This window comes from Eptatretus burgeri, chromosome 2 (genome assembly GCF_056783735.1).
Source record: "Eptatretus burgeri isolate ZD-2024b chromosome 2, Ebu_testis_v1, whole genome shotgun sequence".
Lineage (NCBI taxonomy): Eukaryota > Metazoa > Chordata > Myxini > Myxiniformes > Myxinidae > Eptatretus > Eptatretus burgeri.
The window spans coordinates 8,738,047-8,752,856 of NC_140962.1; the positions used below are offsets into that span (position 1 = coordinate 8,738,047).

General features: G+C 43.7%; 1 protein-coding gene and 1 long non-coding RNA gene across 7 annotated transcripts in view; one reads left to right on the forward strand and one right to left on the reverse strand.

The window, feature by feature from the left end:
- Positions 1-11,951, forward strand: part of LOC147031391 (uncharacterized) — a 209,742-nt gene extending 197,791 nt beyond the window's left edge. For 4 of the 6 annotated variants that reach the window (XM_085862322.1, XM_085862343.1, XM_085862371.1 and 1 more), the window contains 2 exons: positions 8,566-10,456; positions 10,686-11,951. In XM_085862322.1, the coding sequence (XP_085718448.1) occupies positions 8,566-10,456; positions 10,686-11,536 (2,742 nt within the window). In that variant the 3' untranslated portion in view covers positions 11,537-11,951. The remainder of the gene's footprint in view (positions 1-8,565; positions 10,457-10,685) is intronic. The other 2 variants (XM_085862334.1, XM_085862353.1) reach the window with 1 other exon arrangement.
- The window catches only part of LOC147031392 (uncharacterized), a 178,951-nt gene that overhangs the window by 131,704 nt on the left and 32,437 nt on the right, over positions 1-14,810 (reverse strand). The window lies entirely within an intron of this gene.

A 14,810-nucleotide genomic window follows, 5' to 3' on the forward strand; every position in this document is an offset into this window, starting at 1 on the left:
ATGGGTCAAGGTCAAGTGGCTGATCAAAGCGGCGTTGCATCAACGCGGGACATCTTGGTACCCGGTCATCACTGCCAGCAGTTATAAGGTGTCAGTTCTAGTTATGCCTCTTATTAATTACGTAACACACCAGTACACAAACACCACACAAAATACATCACACAAAACAAGTCCTGGCAAGGGTCTGCAATCTCCGATTGTTCTTTTTCTTGTCTGTTCTTTATTTACCCTTCTTTCTTTATTCATTTTTTTCATCATTCCTTGTAGTCTTCCTTACTTTTATTTCATTTTTATTTATTTATTTATTTTCATTCAAGAATATTAAATCTGACTGGCAGGACAGCCCAGAGGTATGCACACTCACCTCTGAGCTATCGAGCCTGAGTTCAAATCTTGCCCCAACTATAAACTGTCATTGTGTACATGATATGTCAAAAACCGTTGAACATTTAGTTTCACAGGCAGGGTCATTCATCAGTGTGTGTGCCGTCCCTCGGATGGATGTTAATGTGGGCGTCCCGTCTGCTAGCATTCCTTGGTAGACATTAAAGATCCCACGGTGTCCCTCATGAAAAGTAGGTGAGCTATTGCTGGCAGCACCGTGGCCAAATTCCTGCTTTGACTGACTGCCGAGAAGGCAACGGCAAACCACCCAGCATAATTCCCTTGCGAATGAATCGCTTCAACCTCAGTGACACTCTGTAAGCAGGGAGTATGGGACATCTTATCATCAAATTAAATCTCTTCCTCACAAATATTTTACTGACTTGTCGCCAAACAATTTTTTTTCTACTGTCTCAGTCAACTATAGGCATTTCAGACTCGTGAATGGAATGTGCATTGCAGCTCCTTGAATCGCTTTGGATGTAGTTGTGCACCACGTTTCCAGATTCTCCCAAAAACATGCAGTATTATTTACATCACGTAAAGCAATTTGATTCACTTTAAAACATCCACCTTGAGAGTTAGTTTCATTTTTCTTCAAAGCACATTCTACTTTTAGGGAAGTTAAACTGCATTACTTGCCTATCTGGAAGCATCAGTACACATTTTGAAAGTGTCACTGATGCACTTTTCAAGGTGAGAAGAACAATCAGGATGCATTTATTGGAACTGATCTGTCCAAGATACATTTCCAAGCCACGAATCACGAGAGGTGCAGAGGTCACATGTGAAATACGAGCGCTCTTTAAAGACTTTCAATTGTGTGTTAGCCATAGCCTGGTGTTGGCGTAGTGGTTAGGGTAGCGGCTTGGGATCCAAAAGGTCCTGAGTTCAAGCCCTGTTGGCTGCTTGAATTAATACACACCAGGGGGTTGACTCAGCCTGTCATCCTTCCGAGGTCGGCGAAGTGAGTACCAGTGTAATGGTCCCGGTGTATGCCCCAGTTAGAATAGGTGTACCATATCCCTGTGCCGTAAGAGGCGACCAGGGTTGCGTCAGGAAGGACATCCGTCAGGAAGAAAACCTGTGCCAAATCATTATGCGGATCATAACGGATGATCCGCTGTGGCGACCCCTAACGGGAGCAGCCGAAAGAAGAAGAAGAATTGTGTGTTAGCCATGGGAGATAATTAAGCACAAAAAGACATGCAGAATGCTCAAATGCGAACCAGCATCGTCATGGTCTCTGGAAATGGCTTCACGGTTCACAGTAGCAGGGGATGGGGAAGCAGTGGGAGGTTATGTCAGCATGGTGCAGAGGTAACATGCTTACCTTGGAGCTGTCTAGTCAGGATTATATTCTTGGTCAGACACGGAACTGTCGGAATGGCTCTCAGCAAGTAGGCTGTTTCATCACAAAGTGTCACTTCCCGGATGGACGTTAAGCCGAGGACCCATGCGCTAGCATTAACGTGTAGATGTTAAAGGTCTCACACCGAAGAGTACACGAGTTATCGTTGGTACCTCGGGGCCAAATATCAGAAATTCCTGCCACAACCTAGAGAGGGCACTGCATCAGCTACACAACCTCACTCACTCACAATGATGCAAAACAAAAGCCGTGACTGTGCTGCATACTATAAAAGAATAAGAAGAGGTGGAAGTGGTATGGAGCACCTCCATTTATTTGGAGTTTATTGATTCTTGGTGTTGTGGGAGTTGTCGTGTCATCATGTCTTCTATATTGCTGCAACCCTCACCGAACTACCCTTTAATGCTTCAAAATAAATAAAAATCTCCATTATGTTAGGATTGTTGGTGTCCTGTCTGTGATGTACCTCTTAGTCCCAGCCCTCCTTCCACCGATAATTATCTTTCCCCTTTCCATTGAGTGGGATACCTGATGGAATTACATTTGTGGTTTGTGTGAGGGAAGAAGGAGGGGGGGAGGGCAGTAAAATGGTTGTTGTTCAAGAGGGTGATTGTGTTCATTGCTTGGGTGTAGAGGTTGGGTTTGGGGGTGTGTGGATGTGGGACAGGTGTAATGGGCCTGTTACTCTCCTCCTGTGTCTCGATTTCCTTGTATAACTATAACATGAGACTTGAACTTGTGATCTCTTAATCTCAGATCATCACTCAGACCACAAGTCACCCTCCTCCCCCCCCTCCTTTTCTTTCTCACCTGTACATGACATTTACATGAGGCATTAACTAAATATATCCAACCCCTCCATAATGGGCTTAATTGTGGGCATGGTTACTTTTGGCCTCGATTACAGGCATGGATTCTACCTAATATGGTGTGGTATTTGTAAGCATTCATCCAAGAGCGGTGTGTGCAGTTGTTGCAGAGAGGAAGGTATAGTAGTTATGGACAGATGCTATGACACATAAGATGTGTGACATCACTGCTTTGCTCTGTAAGCCAATGCCACACAACACATAAGCCTGATGAACCTGATCTCGACTTTTCAAATGTTCATATTTTACAATACTGTAATTAAAAAAAAAAAACTTATGACATACTACACTTTTTTATCAAAAGTCACCCCCTTTTCTATTTTAGCTCCTGTACCACCTTTATTTTTGTCCCCCGCCCCTCCGACAAGATTGGAGACGGGGGACACGAAAATGAGCTCTGTCCGACTGATGAATCATCCATCCATGACTGATCATCAGTCCATGTACTTTTGTGTACGTGATATTTCAAAAAAACGTTGAACATTTAACTTTCATATTGCAGATAACTATTTCGCATGAATAACATCAACTCAAACTGATTGGATCACAGCTGTGATGGGCTGAATTATGTTGCTTTGGCAACCGTCTCGGGAACTTGGCTTGCGTACGAGGTATTTCCACATCAAAATAAAGACCAATTACTGCACCATAGTTCCAAGAAGGAAGCCAGACGTGACATACACACACATATATACACACACACACACACACACACACACACACACACACACACACACACACACACACACACACACACACACACACACACACTATTATGTCGTGGTGAGTAGTTATAACTTTCACTTATAAGCAATTTACTGATTTCCAAACCGTTCAAGATTTAGCTTTCATATTACACAGATCTATTCCTCATTCCACCCAATAGGTGGTGAGCCTTGGCCCGAGAGCATCAGCTCCTTGTTGGTGTAGTATCATCCTTAAAAAAATAAAAATCTTAATTTTATCAATTTTAAAAGTTTATCTTAATTATTTGATATATTTGTTTACAACGGTTATCAGGAAGTCATGATGTCACGTGGGGGCAACGGAATCAGGTCCTGCTGACCCGATTTGCGCAACGCAAGGAGTGTGACTGAATATGGCAAGCGCTGCAGACAGCACGACATCACTCAATTAGAACGGCTTTCGGTAGAGTGCATACCTCCGCCAGGCTGAACAGTTTACATTTTGTATCCCACTGATGGGCCAGATCTGGATTCGGACCTGAACCATAATCAAATTGCCTTGTTCTTCTCACCCAACCAACTCATCCATCATGTTTCGTAATAACTCTTTTTGGAATATCATGCTGTATATAGTTTTTGGCCCCATCTCTCAATGGTGAAGAATCACTTGGAAAATTAAAAAAAATTCTCGTTATCCGGATTCGGATCTTCAGCGAAATCGAATCGATTCGTCCTTGTCACACACACCCAACCTGTCTACCAAGTTTCGTCCGAATGCGTCCATAAGCTTGTTTAAGATATCCTGTTCACTGACAGCCAAACAACCGGACATACAAACACACAGGGGTGAAGAAGGTGGGCGGAGGTAATGAGAATTCAAACATTGCTCATCTCAACTTGCTTCTTGAGGATTTGCATCTTTGAGGATTTCCAGGCAGATTTCAAGAGCATGAACATAATTTATTGCATTTAAAATTTTGGTCTAGAATTAAATAGAAAACAGCAATTTTGCTTCTTTTAAATGATTAATAGCTGGAACCATCTGAAACTCACCTGGACTTGAGGGGGTGTCTGTTGTGCATCAAGTCCCCGTTGGATGGGATATTAATGGCCTCTGGTAAAGTGTGGGTGGCTGATCATCCATCCCGACACCCCCCCTCACCGATCACTCCCTTCATGCGAGACGTGCATACTCGAGTACCTTCTCATTAATCTCAACCCTCATTGCTGGAAAAAAAATAAAAACACATAACCACTGCGCAATTGGGAATACGCCGCCACAGAACCACAAATGACACACTGCCAGCGAGTGATTCAAAAATAACTAGAAACAGAGCAATCGGAGATTGCAGACCCTCGCCAGGATTGATATCGTTTGGTGTTTATGTGCTAGAGTGTTTTGTGTTTGTGTAGATGATGCATTGACAACAAAGTTTATGTTCATACAGTCGGGTGAGCGTTTGCACATTATTTGCTGAAAAAAAAAGTACATTTGGTACATTGCAATAAGACTCGATACAGGAGATGTTTGTGCGGTGTGCATCTTGGCATCAATACATGGCGAGACCTCAAATTAAGCCTCAGAGCACCGCAGGAAAATCACATCTTAATGGCCACTTTGACAGTGATAACATTAGATCTCTGCAAATCGAGAAAATTCCTGATAAAACTAGAAAAGCGCTCGGTAGAGTGCATAGTCTTACCTCGCGGGCTCATTCTGAACTAAAATACCAAAAAATATCATCGTTAACTGAACACGCTCCTGTTATGGCTCACTGCTATGATGGCCCATTTACCCGTATCATTGGGGGGGGGTAAGGCCTTACCACATGTCGCTATACCCTCCGTGAGGGGGGAGGGGGAGAGAAAGAGTTGGTGGGAAGGGGGTGTTCTGTATATGTGGCTGATAGGGGGACTTGAAGGAAATTGGGGGGGTGGTGGTGGGGGAATGGTCCCCTTATGCCAGCATCAGTACAGGATTGAACAAAATTGGGTAAGTTAAAACAACCAGTTCAAATGAGTCGTACTAAATGAAGCCAAGACACTGCCCAGAGACATCCATGGTGGGGGTGAAGGGGCTTTGGGAGCCATACTAGCTAGCAGCTTCACAGCAGCAGATCTCAATTTCACACACCTCTGACTATGCACTAAAACATAAGGATGACAAAAGGAAAGGCATCAAACAAAGCAAATGAAAAGGGTTTTCAATGCAATCGAGAAATAAATGAAAAAGAGGGAGATAATAAAAATGCACTGCATCATGTGGAGGTTTTTCTGTGAAGCTCAGTATGTCGCAGATGCAAAAAGCATCGCAGCGATGCCCACATGAGGCAAACGAGCTTTCCTATCATGCTTGATGGTACATTTTCATCAGGTTGCCAAACATATTTTTCTTGTCAAGACTGAATTTATTTGATTGTTTCCCTATTTTGTGTGAAGTTCAGCTAAAGGCCCGGTCACACCTTGACGTTTTAGCCAACGTATGCCGATTTTTGAATTTTTTTTCTAAAACGCTGGCAAACGTTGAATACGTTATGGGTAAGTTTTGATAACATTAAGAGCACGCTGGCATATGTCGTAGTACGTTGCCATAAGTCGTTGTACGTTGGCTTTAAACGTTGTACTTTTCGGTTGTCCTCAAATTTTTTCATGCTTGAAATTTCACGACGTATGCCGGCGTATGACTCACACGTTCCGCTACGCTGGCCACAAGTTGTATGCACGTTACGCGATCGTTGCCACACGTCGACAGACGTTACTTTTAAGTTACTCATAGGCTGAAAGACGTCGGTATAATGGATCGTCCTTGCGTCAGCGTCCACGGCCACGGCCAGGACACTTATTTGCAGCATTCTTCAAACTTTTCTTCGGCATGACGAGGATGTTCACACTTCGATGTCTAGCTTGGCTATGATTCCAATTGTCCATCGGCAGCGTCTATTTAAAATAGTCGAGTTTGAGCGTTTTAACACGTTCAGAAGAAACGTTTCAAATTTCCAAACCCCAGCGTCAAAAAACAAAGGCGAGTGACAGCAATTTAAATCGTTCATTGTAAACAATGAAAATAGTTGAGTGGTACCGTTTAAAAGTCGTTGAGTGTAAAAAAAAATGCAATTGTTGAGCGCAAGCGTCTACTTTCAATAGTGGAGTTTGAGCGATTTAGCACGTTCAAGAGAAACGATTAAAATTTCCAACCCCCAGCGTCAAAAAACAAAGGCGAGTGACAGCAATTTAAATCGTTCATTGTAAACAATGAAACTAGCTGAGTGGTACCGTTTCAAAGTCGTTGAGTGTAAAAAAAATCCAATTGTTGAGCGCAAGCGTCTACTTTCAATAGTGGAGATGCAGCCATTTAAATCGTTGAGTGGCAGCCTATGAACCTACCCGTGGACACGCGGACGCAAGGACGATCCATCATAACCCACACCCTCCCACTCACACTCACCTACTACTGCCAACATGAACAAACTGATACTGATACTAATACTGATACTGATACTGCTGTCATGGACATCGACTTAAAAAGGACTCGAAAACATTGTTGGGTTCCCCTTTTATGAGCAGCATTTTTATATACCAATTCCCAAAACCGCTGGGAACACGTCTTTATATGGCAGTTGTAAGCTAGAAACACGTTCATTTATTTTTTTTTGTCGACCGGAAGACGTCATTGGAATACGTCTACATACGTCGATGTGTGTTGGGACTACGTAAAGAATTGGTTCAAAGCACGTCAAACATAAGTTAGAAATAAGTTTCGCGTAAAAAAGACATTACCGCGACGTGTTTCGACTTATGAGTAGCTTATTAGTAGCCTTTGTGGACGTGTGTGAGCGTCCACATATCGTGTGTAAAACTTATCCTCATCGCATGCGGAACGTGTGTCATACGCCGAGTACGTCGTAAAATTTTGAACATGTTCAAAATTTCTTGACGTACTCTACTTACTACAACTTATGATAGCGTATTTAGCATTCTACTCGCGCATACCAAACTTACCCATGCCGTATTCGACGTGCCCCCAACGTTTTAGACACATTTTTCTTAGGTCGGCATATGCTGGCAAGATCGCCAAGGTGTGACCGCGATTTTGACCCTTCCATTACTACGGCAGTTATGATTTGAATCGTTGTGCGTCAGCCTTTTAATAGGCTACGTCACAACATCGTCGGCGATGCGTGCAACGCGCTATGCCTGAGTTAGACTATCGTTGGGCATCGGTTGTGTAGGCCGACAACAGGTTCAGCATTCGTTGGTATAAGTTATCTATAACACAACGAAACGTTCTGTGTAGTTACCAATGCGTTATACATAAGACCAAGTCGCTATGAATAAGTCCGAATCTTTAAAAAAAAAACATCAAAAGTTCAACGTAAGCCAGCGTTTTACATACATTTTAACACGTTGCCATCGCTGGCTAAAACGTCAAGGTGTGACCGGGCCTTAAGAGAGTTGTTGTCTGTGTAAAGGCAAAAATGGATGGCACATCAGGTTCAGCCAAGTTTATTTATTACCGAAAAGTACATTTATTTAGACAAGACCTAAAAGTGCATGGACTCTTGACGGGGGTTATGTTTTCACACTTGTTACTTTGCAAAACTTTTTTTTTTGCCAAGTATGTTAGTCTGTAGCGTTTGTCTGTCTGTTTGTTTGTTTGTCTATCTGTCACACGATTTTTGGCCACAGTTTTCAAGCAATCGTTCTGAAATTTTTTGTTTATGTAGTTGACCGGCCAAGGACGGCGACGCTTAATTTTAGTGAAGATCCAAATCCGGATCCGGATCTGAGAATTTTTTTTTAGTCATTCTTCATCATGGAGAGATAAGGCGAAAAACGATGTAGAGCACAATATCTCTAAAAGTTGTGGACGACTTTTGACAAAACTAGGTGGATGAGTTGGCTAGGTGACAAGAACAAGCCGATTCGATTTTTGGTTCCGGTACGGATTCAGATCCGGCCGAGCAGTGGGCTACAAAATGTAAAGTGTTCATCCTGGCAGAGGTATGCATTCTCCCAAAAGTGCGGTTCTAGTTTAAAAATGTCACCATAGTGCAGTTTGACCTGGATTTAGCTCTTGAGACTTATATAAGGAGGAAAGACAACATGGGGGATGGGGCTAAAAACACTGCAGTTTGTGAGCATGTAAGATATATATATATATATCCGTGAATTAAACTTTGGCAATGATTGTTTTGATGTTAACTTGAAACTGTCTTGTGATATTTCATCGATATAACTCTAAAAACATATTCAGCAGATGCTGAGAACATCAGTGAATGACAGCGCTTTTGAGGCATGTGGTGAACTTGACGACGTCCAATTCACAAGCAAGAAAATGCATTGCGCTTTGAATGAACTTGACATTTTAAACCGAGACTCAGACACTGATCGGTTACTTATTGCCGAGTCATCAGCTGATGAGCTGGATGATGAAGATGATGAAATGTCACACAGTGGTGATGATAGTCCACGTCATGGCCTAACCAAACACAAAATGACTGCAACTGCTCCTTTGCCATTAGGATCCTTGTGTCCAACATTGCAGAGAGCATCGCTGCAGTGCATTGGGGCAAATCAAGAGACGGAGAGTACCAAGAGCCATAACTTGATGCCCTTATGTACCTCGAATCTGCAGTCCAGAAATGAAGGCCAGCTGAGTTCAAGTCGCAATGTGAAAAAGAGGACTGTTGTGACCAGTCCCACCAGGCCTCGGAGCATTTGGGCAGGAGTATCAAGCACGGCAACTGATTCACACTGTGTTCCTGGAATTACTCGACCTTGGAGCGTTATCGAAGTGCAGACCCAACCTGCTCATGACAAACTAAAACCTTTTGAAACTAATGATATTTTACCACGACAAAACGCATCTCATCTTGCATCATCATCGCAACCACTGGGTACGGTAGTGAATGAACGAAGGGGACCAGGAAAGTTAGACTTGAGCATCAGCGAAGCTTTGATTGAAATGGAAGAATGGAACCGCACCCAAGCCAAAGTCAGTCCACTCTCTCCAAATGCTCGATCTCCTTTCGAGGCACCACTTTATGACAGCAGCTCGTATTTTACACTCCGTTCCATGCGTTTAAAACGAACCTCATCGTTGTCGAAGCATGACCGGAAACTCATCACGAAGATTAAAAATTATTATGTGCATCAGGATGGCACAGTTGAGACCAGCATCAAGAGGCGTGAAAGTCTGCAATACATTCCTCAAGGAGTTGTGCAGAATTCCATCTTCAGGAGGTGCCCATTGGAAAGTATAAAAAGTGAGGACGAAATGAGCCTCGTAACAGAAGAAGTTGTGTCACGAGACCAAGACCTGCAGAAAGATGCTGTGATGCGAACAAATTCCAACAAAGGACATGGAGAGTACGACAACTTAACCCACGTTCCTGCACTTTATGATAATTTACAAGGGATTGCTATACCTATGGATTCGGCCAAACCAAGTTGTGGTTGCACCTCAATGGATGACACTGATGACAAAAATGACCGTGTCTACTGGGAAGTAAAACTTGAAGATGACTTTTCAGATGGAGAGTGCAAGGATAGTGCAGTACCCGCCAATTCTGGTGCAGACGTTTCACCATCAGATTTGAATGGCATTTGTGCAGCGCTTGAGACTTACATGAAGGAGGAGCAGCCAAGGAAGAACCAGATGTCACCAGCAGCATTCCCAGTAACAACTGAAGAAATAGAATCTTCTCGTAGAGAATTACAAGTGGAACCATCAGTTGTGACTGATGCAGCTGCCACATCCGGGATCACAGCAGGTCCCTCGATTGCCAAAGTCCTGCGGAAGCGGCTCAGTTGGCTCAGCAATTCAGCGGGGCGCAGTCCTGAAGGGCCTTTTACAGATTTGGATGAGAGTCCGGCATCCATTGCCTTGGAGAAAGCAAAAGAAAGACCTTCTTCCGTGGTGCTGCGCACCAACAGGGCGGTGTCAAGTTCAACAAAATCTCATCAAACTAAGTCACAAGTTGGATACGAGAGGCCTAAAAGCAGAGTGTACCAGCTGGCACGGGAATACAGCATGAGAGCAAATCATGGACGACCACCACTACCCCACAGAAATTCTGCTTACAGAGGCTCCGTGGACTTGGCAGCTATGTTGGAAAAGGCAAAACGGGGTGTTTCAAATGATGGTAATAATTATATCTCTGTTATTTCTATTTTATTTTTTTACAGAGCTCAAGCTCATATTGTAGCTTGATTATTTCATTTCACTCATAATGATGAATCATAATTGCAATTGGTTTAGAAACATTATAATGTAATATTCTGTGCCAAATTTGCAAAGCACTCATTCAAAGAGTTAAACACTGTTATGTGGTTAGTTCTGGAAAACTTATTTTGTTAATTTTTTTTTTTCAGGTGTTGGTGTGATCGGCTGTAAAGCCAGCTATGACAAAACATTGATGGAAGAAGGAATGGCTCTCTCAAGGGATGGAGAATACTTGCACAGTGTTGCTGGGCTTGGCATGCAGGAAAAGGTGACTATTGACAACTCAGATGGCCAAGGTTATCTGTCGGGTCGAGCGAAGGTTTTGCCATTTAATGAAGACCTCACACCAATCAGGAAGGACAGAGCTTGTTCAACATCATCGCACTCCGCACGACCGTGGTCTTCGATCTACACTCAGGCCCCAAGATCTGTTGCTTGGTCGACTCTGCAGGAACGGCGAATGGTGCAGCTTGTTGGTCCTAACAACCAAGAGGATGCTTCGGTGTTGATGCGTGATGATGCGGTGCAGAGGCGACTTCGGATAAACTCCTGGAACGGACAGGGGGTGAGAGGAAGACCCTGGACAACAGTGGAAGGGATGCAAACAGAAACGACAAAGAAACTCGGCAACATTGGTGACACTATTGATCAGTCACACCATAACTGTCCTGTCAGTGAGACAAATTTTCAGCCATCCACCAGCATCTTGACCATAGGACCCGAGAAAGCAGCTGAGAACTATCACCGAAACTTTGTGGACAATGCGGACGAGGATGACGGAGAGGACTATGTGGAAATACGTTCACCAGAAACAAGTGGAAGAATGGAGTCACAGTCTTCACAACTTCAAAAGTCTCCAGATGATGCTCAGAAGGAGCAAGTTTTACAAATCCCACCTCCGCTAATAAAAACTGCATCATCCCACCTGCCAGGGTCTTGGAACCAAGGCCTTGTAAGAAATCTAAGGGAGATGTTCCAACGGATGAGTTCTGTTAGCTAGACCCAGCTGTGCTATGCACAACGGAGCAGCGTGGACCATGCTGGCTTGACAGCCGTGGGCGATGTTGTTAGTAAGGTGGAAGAAAAGAACTTATGTACACATTCCGAACCGAATATGCCAGCTTCCAAGTTACTTGCACAGGAAGAGTTTAGAAGTAGCTGTGTCGGTTAATGAGAAGTAGCGTTTTAGAATCGCCACAACTAAACGGAGCCATCTCCTTATAACAATAACAGTATGTACATTTCAATACAGATTTCTGCACAAGTTCAGATGGTTTGCTTATTCATGAGATATCTCAATTTTTACTTTAAAACAAGCACTGTATTTCTTTTTTTAATTCATTGTACAGAAACTGCAATTTGCTCGAGTGTTCTGCATGTAATGGTGAAAATGCATTAAACAGTTTCTCAAAGTATCCAGTGTTTTAGTTTTCACTTGTACAAGGGCAGTTTCTTTATCTCATTTTGCGTCCGTCGACATTCCGGCCGAATTGATGCGCTCCTTCCTGTCTGGCCTTCTTTGTCTGTTCAAATTAATTGTATTACACGGCCAATGATAATACAGACTGCCTTCATTTTCTACACATTAACGTCTCCACCATCAAGTTGAGAGTTCGGGTTGGAACCGGTTTCACAGCCTTCTACCTAAAGCAATTTGTGGCACTTTACACTGTGTAATTACTGGGCAGCAATTGGCTGGAAACTCTGCATGTTCCGTGAAGAATGGAAATAGACCACGGTTCACACAGTGACAAACACTGGAGAGAAGTCCGCAGAAGTGATCGGTTTCGGTGAAAGCAACCCAGTAATGAGTGAGATATTAAACTGAGACAGCTCTATTCTTGTTCTGTGATTGTGGAAGATTGCTTTGAGGAAGAAGGCTGTGAAACACCCTATCAATGGTAGCAGACGCCCTGATATTGCTTCCTCAATCTGGACAATAATTCGCTCTGAGTTAAATCGGATGTTCTGTGCCACTTCATTTCTAATGAATCAAAATCTAACTGGAAAAGCATGGCAAGCTTTTCTCAAACATGCACATCGCCTGTATCGACAAATGTCCTTATCTTTGACGAGCAGCAACTCTCTGCACAAATCATCTGCCAGTGAATGTTACTGGAAGAAGCAGAAATATTGGTTCACGAGTCAGTAAGTTGGTTCACGAGTCAGTAAGTGACCACTATATTCGTTATGGGTGTGTCTGTCTGTCTGTCTGTCTGTCTGTCTGTCTGTCTGTCTGTCCCGAGCATAGCTCCGTGGGTTTTGATCCGATCTTGATAAAATTAGGGTGCGAGGTTTATATCATGATCTAGTTGTGTTTTCCGGAGAATGGGCATGCTGCGCCCATTATGGGTGGAGCCACGCCCAAAAAACATGTGTTTTTAGGGGGTAGCCGGTTTCAAGTTACATCTTCTCCGAAGGGGTTTGTCGAATCTGGCAGGGGTTTCGGTATTTGGTTAGCCCAATGGCACCTGCATAGCCCCACAGAGCTCGATTTTTCATTTTCATCCCAAGGTCAAGGTCATAAGGTCACGAACTTAGAAAATGTCAAAAAAAAATCAATAAATCGGGCATCGAGCTCCTAGGGTTTTCAACTGTTTCGAATGAAAGTTGGTATGCAAGTCGTGCTCTTCGAGTACTACAACTTTCATCAATTACGTTTTTCCCGATTCCCGCCAGTTTGCCTGTGGCGTCCCCTCGAAGGTAAAAAAATAAAAAAGGCGAACTGTGTACATTGCTCGTGAACCATCGCAGTCTCCAGACTTGTTTATAATCAGGGTCTCTACATGGGTTGTTCAAATTGACGTATGAACAAGATAATCACAATCACCCAAAACATGCCGAATAAAAAGTATAACAAGGCAAATCTACATGAATAAGTGTGTGTGTGTGTGTGTGTGTGTGTGTGTGTGTGTGTGTGTGTGTGTGTGTGTGTGTGTGTGTGTGTGTGTGTGTGTGTGTGTGTCTGTGCGCGCGCGTCAGCGTCTCTCCTCCATAACTCCAAAACCATGAAACCTATCAGCCTGAAACTTTGCACTCAAATGAAGAAAATTCCAAGCAAGTGCAAGACTGAAAATTGGGTGGGTTTTTTTTGTTTTTGTTTACCATGTTGAGGCTCGTGTAAGAGCTCATACACAGAACACATAACAAGGCCGGAGAGAAGAAGGGTGGGAGAGGGAAACACAAAATTGTGGGGAACAGAGAAAATAGGAGATTTGTGGAAGGGAGAGGGATGGGGTGGAGTACACGAGGTAAACAAGATGGTACTACATGGACTTTCAGGAAGGAAAACACGTAATTTGAAGGTGGGTTTGGGGTGGATTAACAGGGGTAGAAAAGATCAAGATTTTGGATGGGGGGAAGATATGAGATGGTGGTAAACAGCTGTTTTGAAGACCTGGAGGGAGGAGCGGGATTGAAGAGTGTGGGAGTTTGTTCCAGTGGCAAGAAAAAAAAAAAAAAAAAAAGAGGAATGAAAGAGTGAAGGTGAGCAGTGATTCTTGATTTTGGCAGTTTCACCAGAAGAGGGTTTTTGGTGGACCTTGAGCGCCCTGTGGAAATATAGGGGGGACAGATCACGTACAGAGCAGAGAGCAAGGCTGAAGAGGAGAAAGTATAAGACAGAAAGACCACGACCTACCTCCAGTGAGACAGTGAGAGACCCAAAGAATCAGCTTCATCGCAGGAGATACCAATGATCCTAAAAGTCTTGGTTTCCACAGCGTGAAGTCGAGCTAGGTGTGAGGAAGGAACACCACCCCAGTGGAGAGAGCAGTACTCCACCAGACTGCGGATGAAAGCTTTGTAAGTGGTTAAAACTCAGGTGTGCCAAGGAAGGACTGAACGACATTAGATGCTCAGTTAGTGACTGGGTTGGAGGCGAGCTTCAAGAAGTGGGTTTCCCAAGAAAGATTGTGGCAGATAGTGAGGACAAAAAGCTTCTTCTTCTTCTTCTTGCGTATAGCAGCTCAGCTGCCAGGGTAGCTATCATTTCTTGGAAGCGTGACTGTGTCACTGATGCAGTGCACCTCTACCAGTACACACTGGTACTCATTTCACCGACCTCAGAAGGATGACAAGCTGAGTCAACCCCCTAGTGTATTAATTCAGCGGCCAACAGGGTTTGAACTCAGGACCCTCGGATCCCAAGCCGCCACCCTAACCATGAAGCCAACACCAGGCTTATGCCAAAAAGCTTAAGTGAAATGACTTCTTCAAGCAGATTGTTGAGGAAGTCGATGGGGGTGGGGGAGGGTTTCCATTTGGTCATTTCG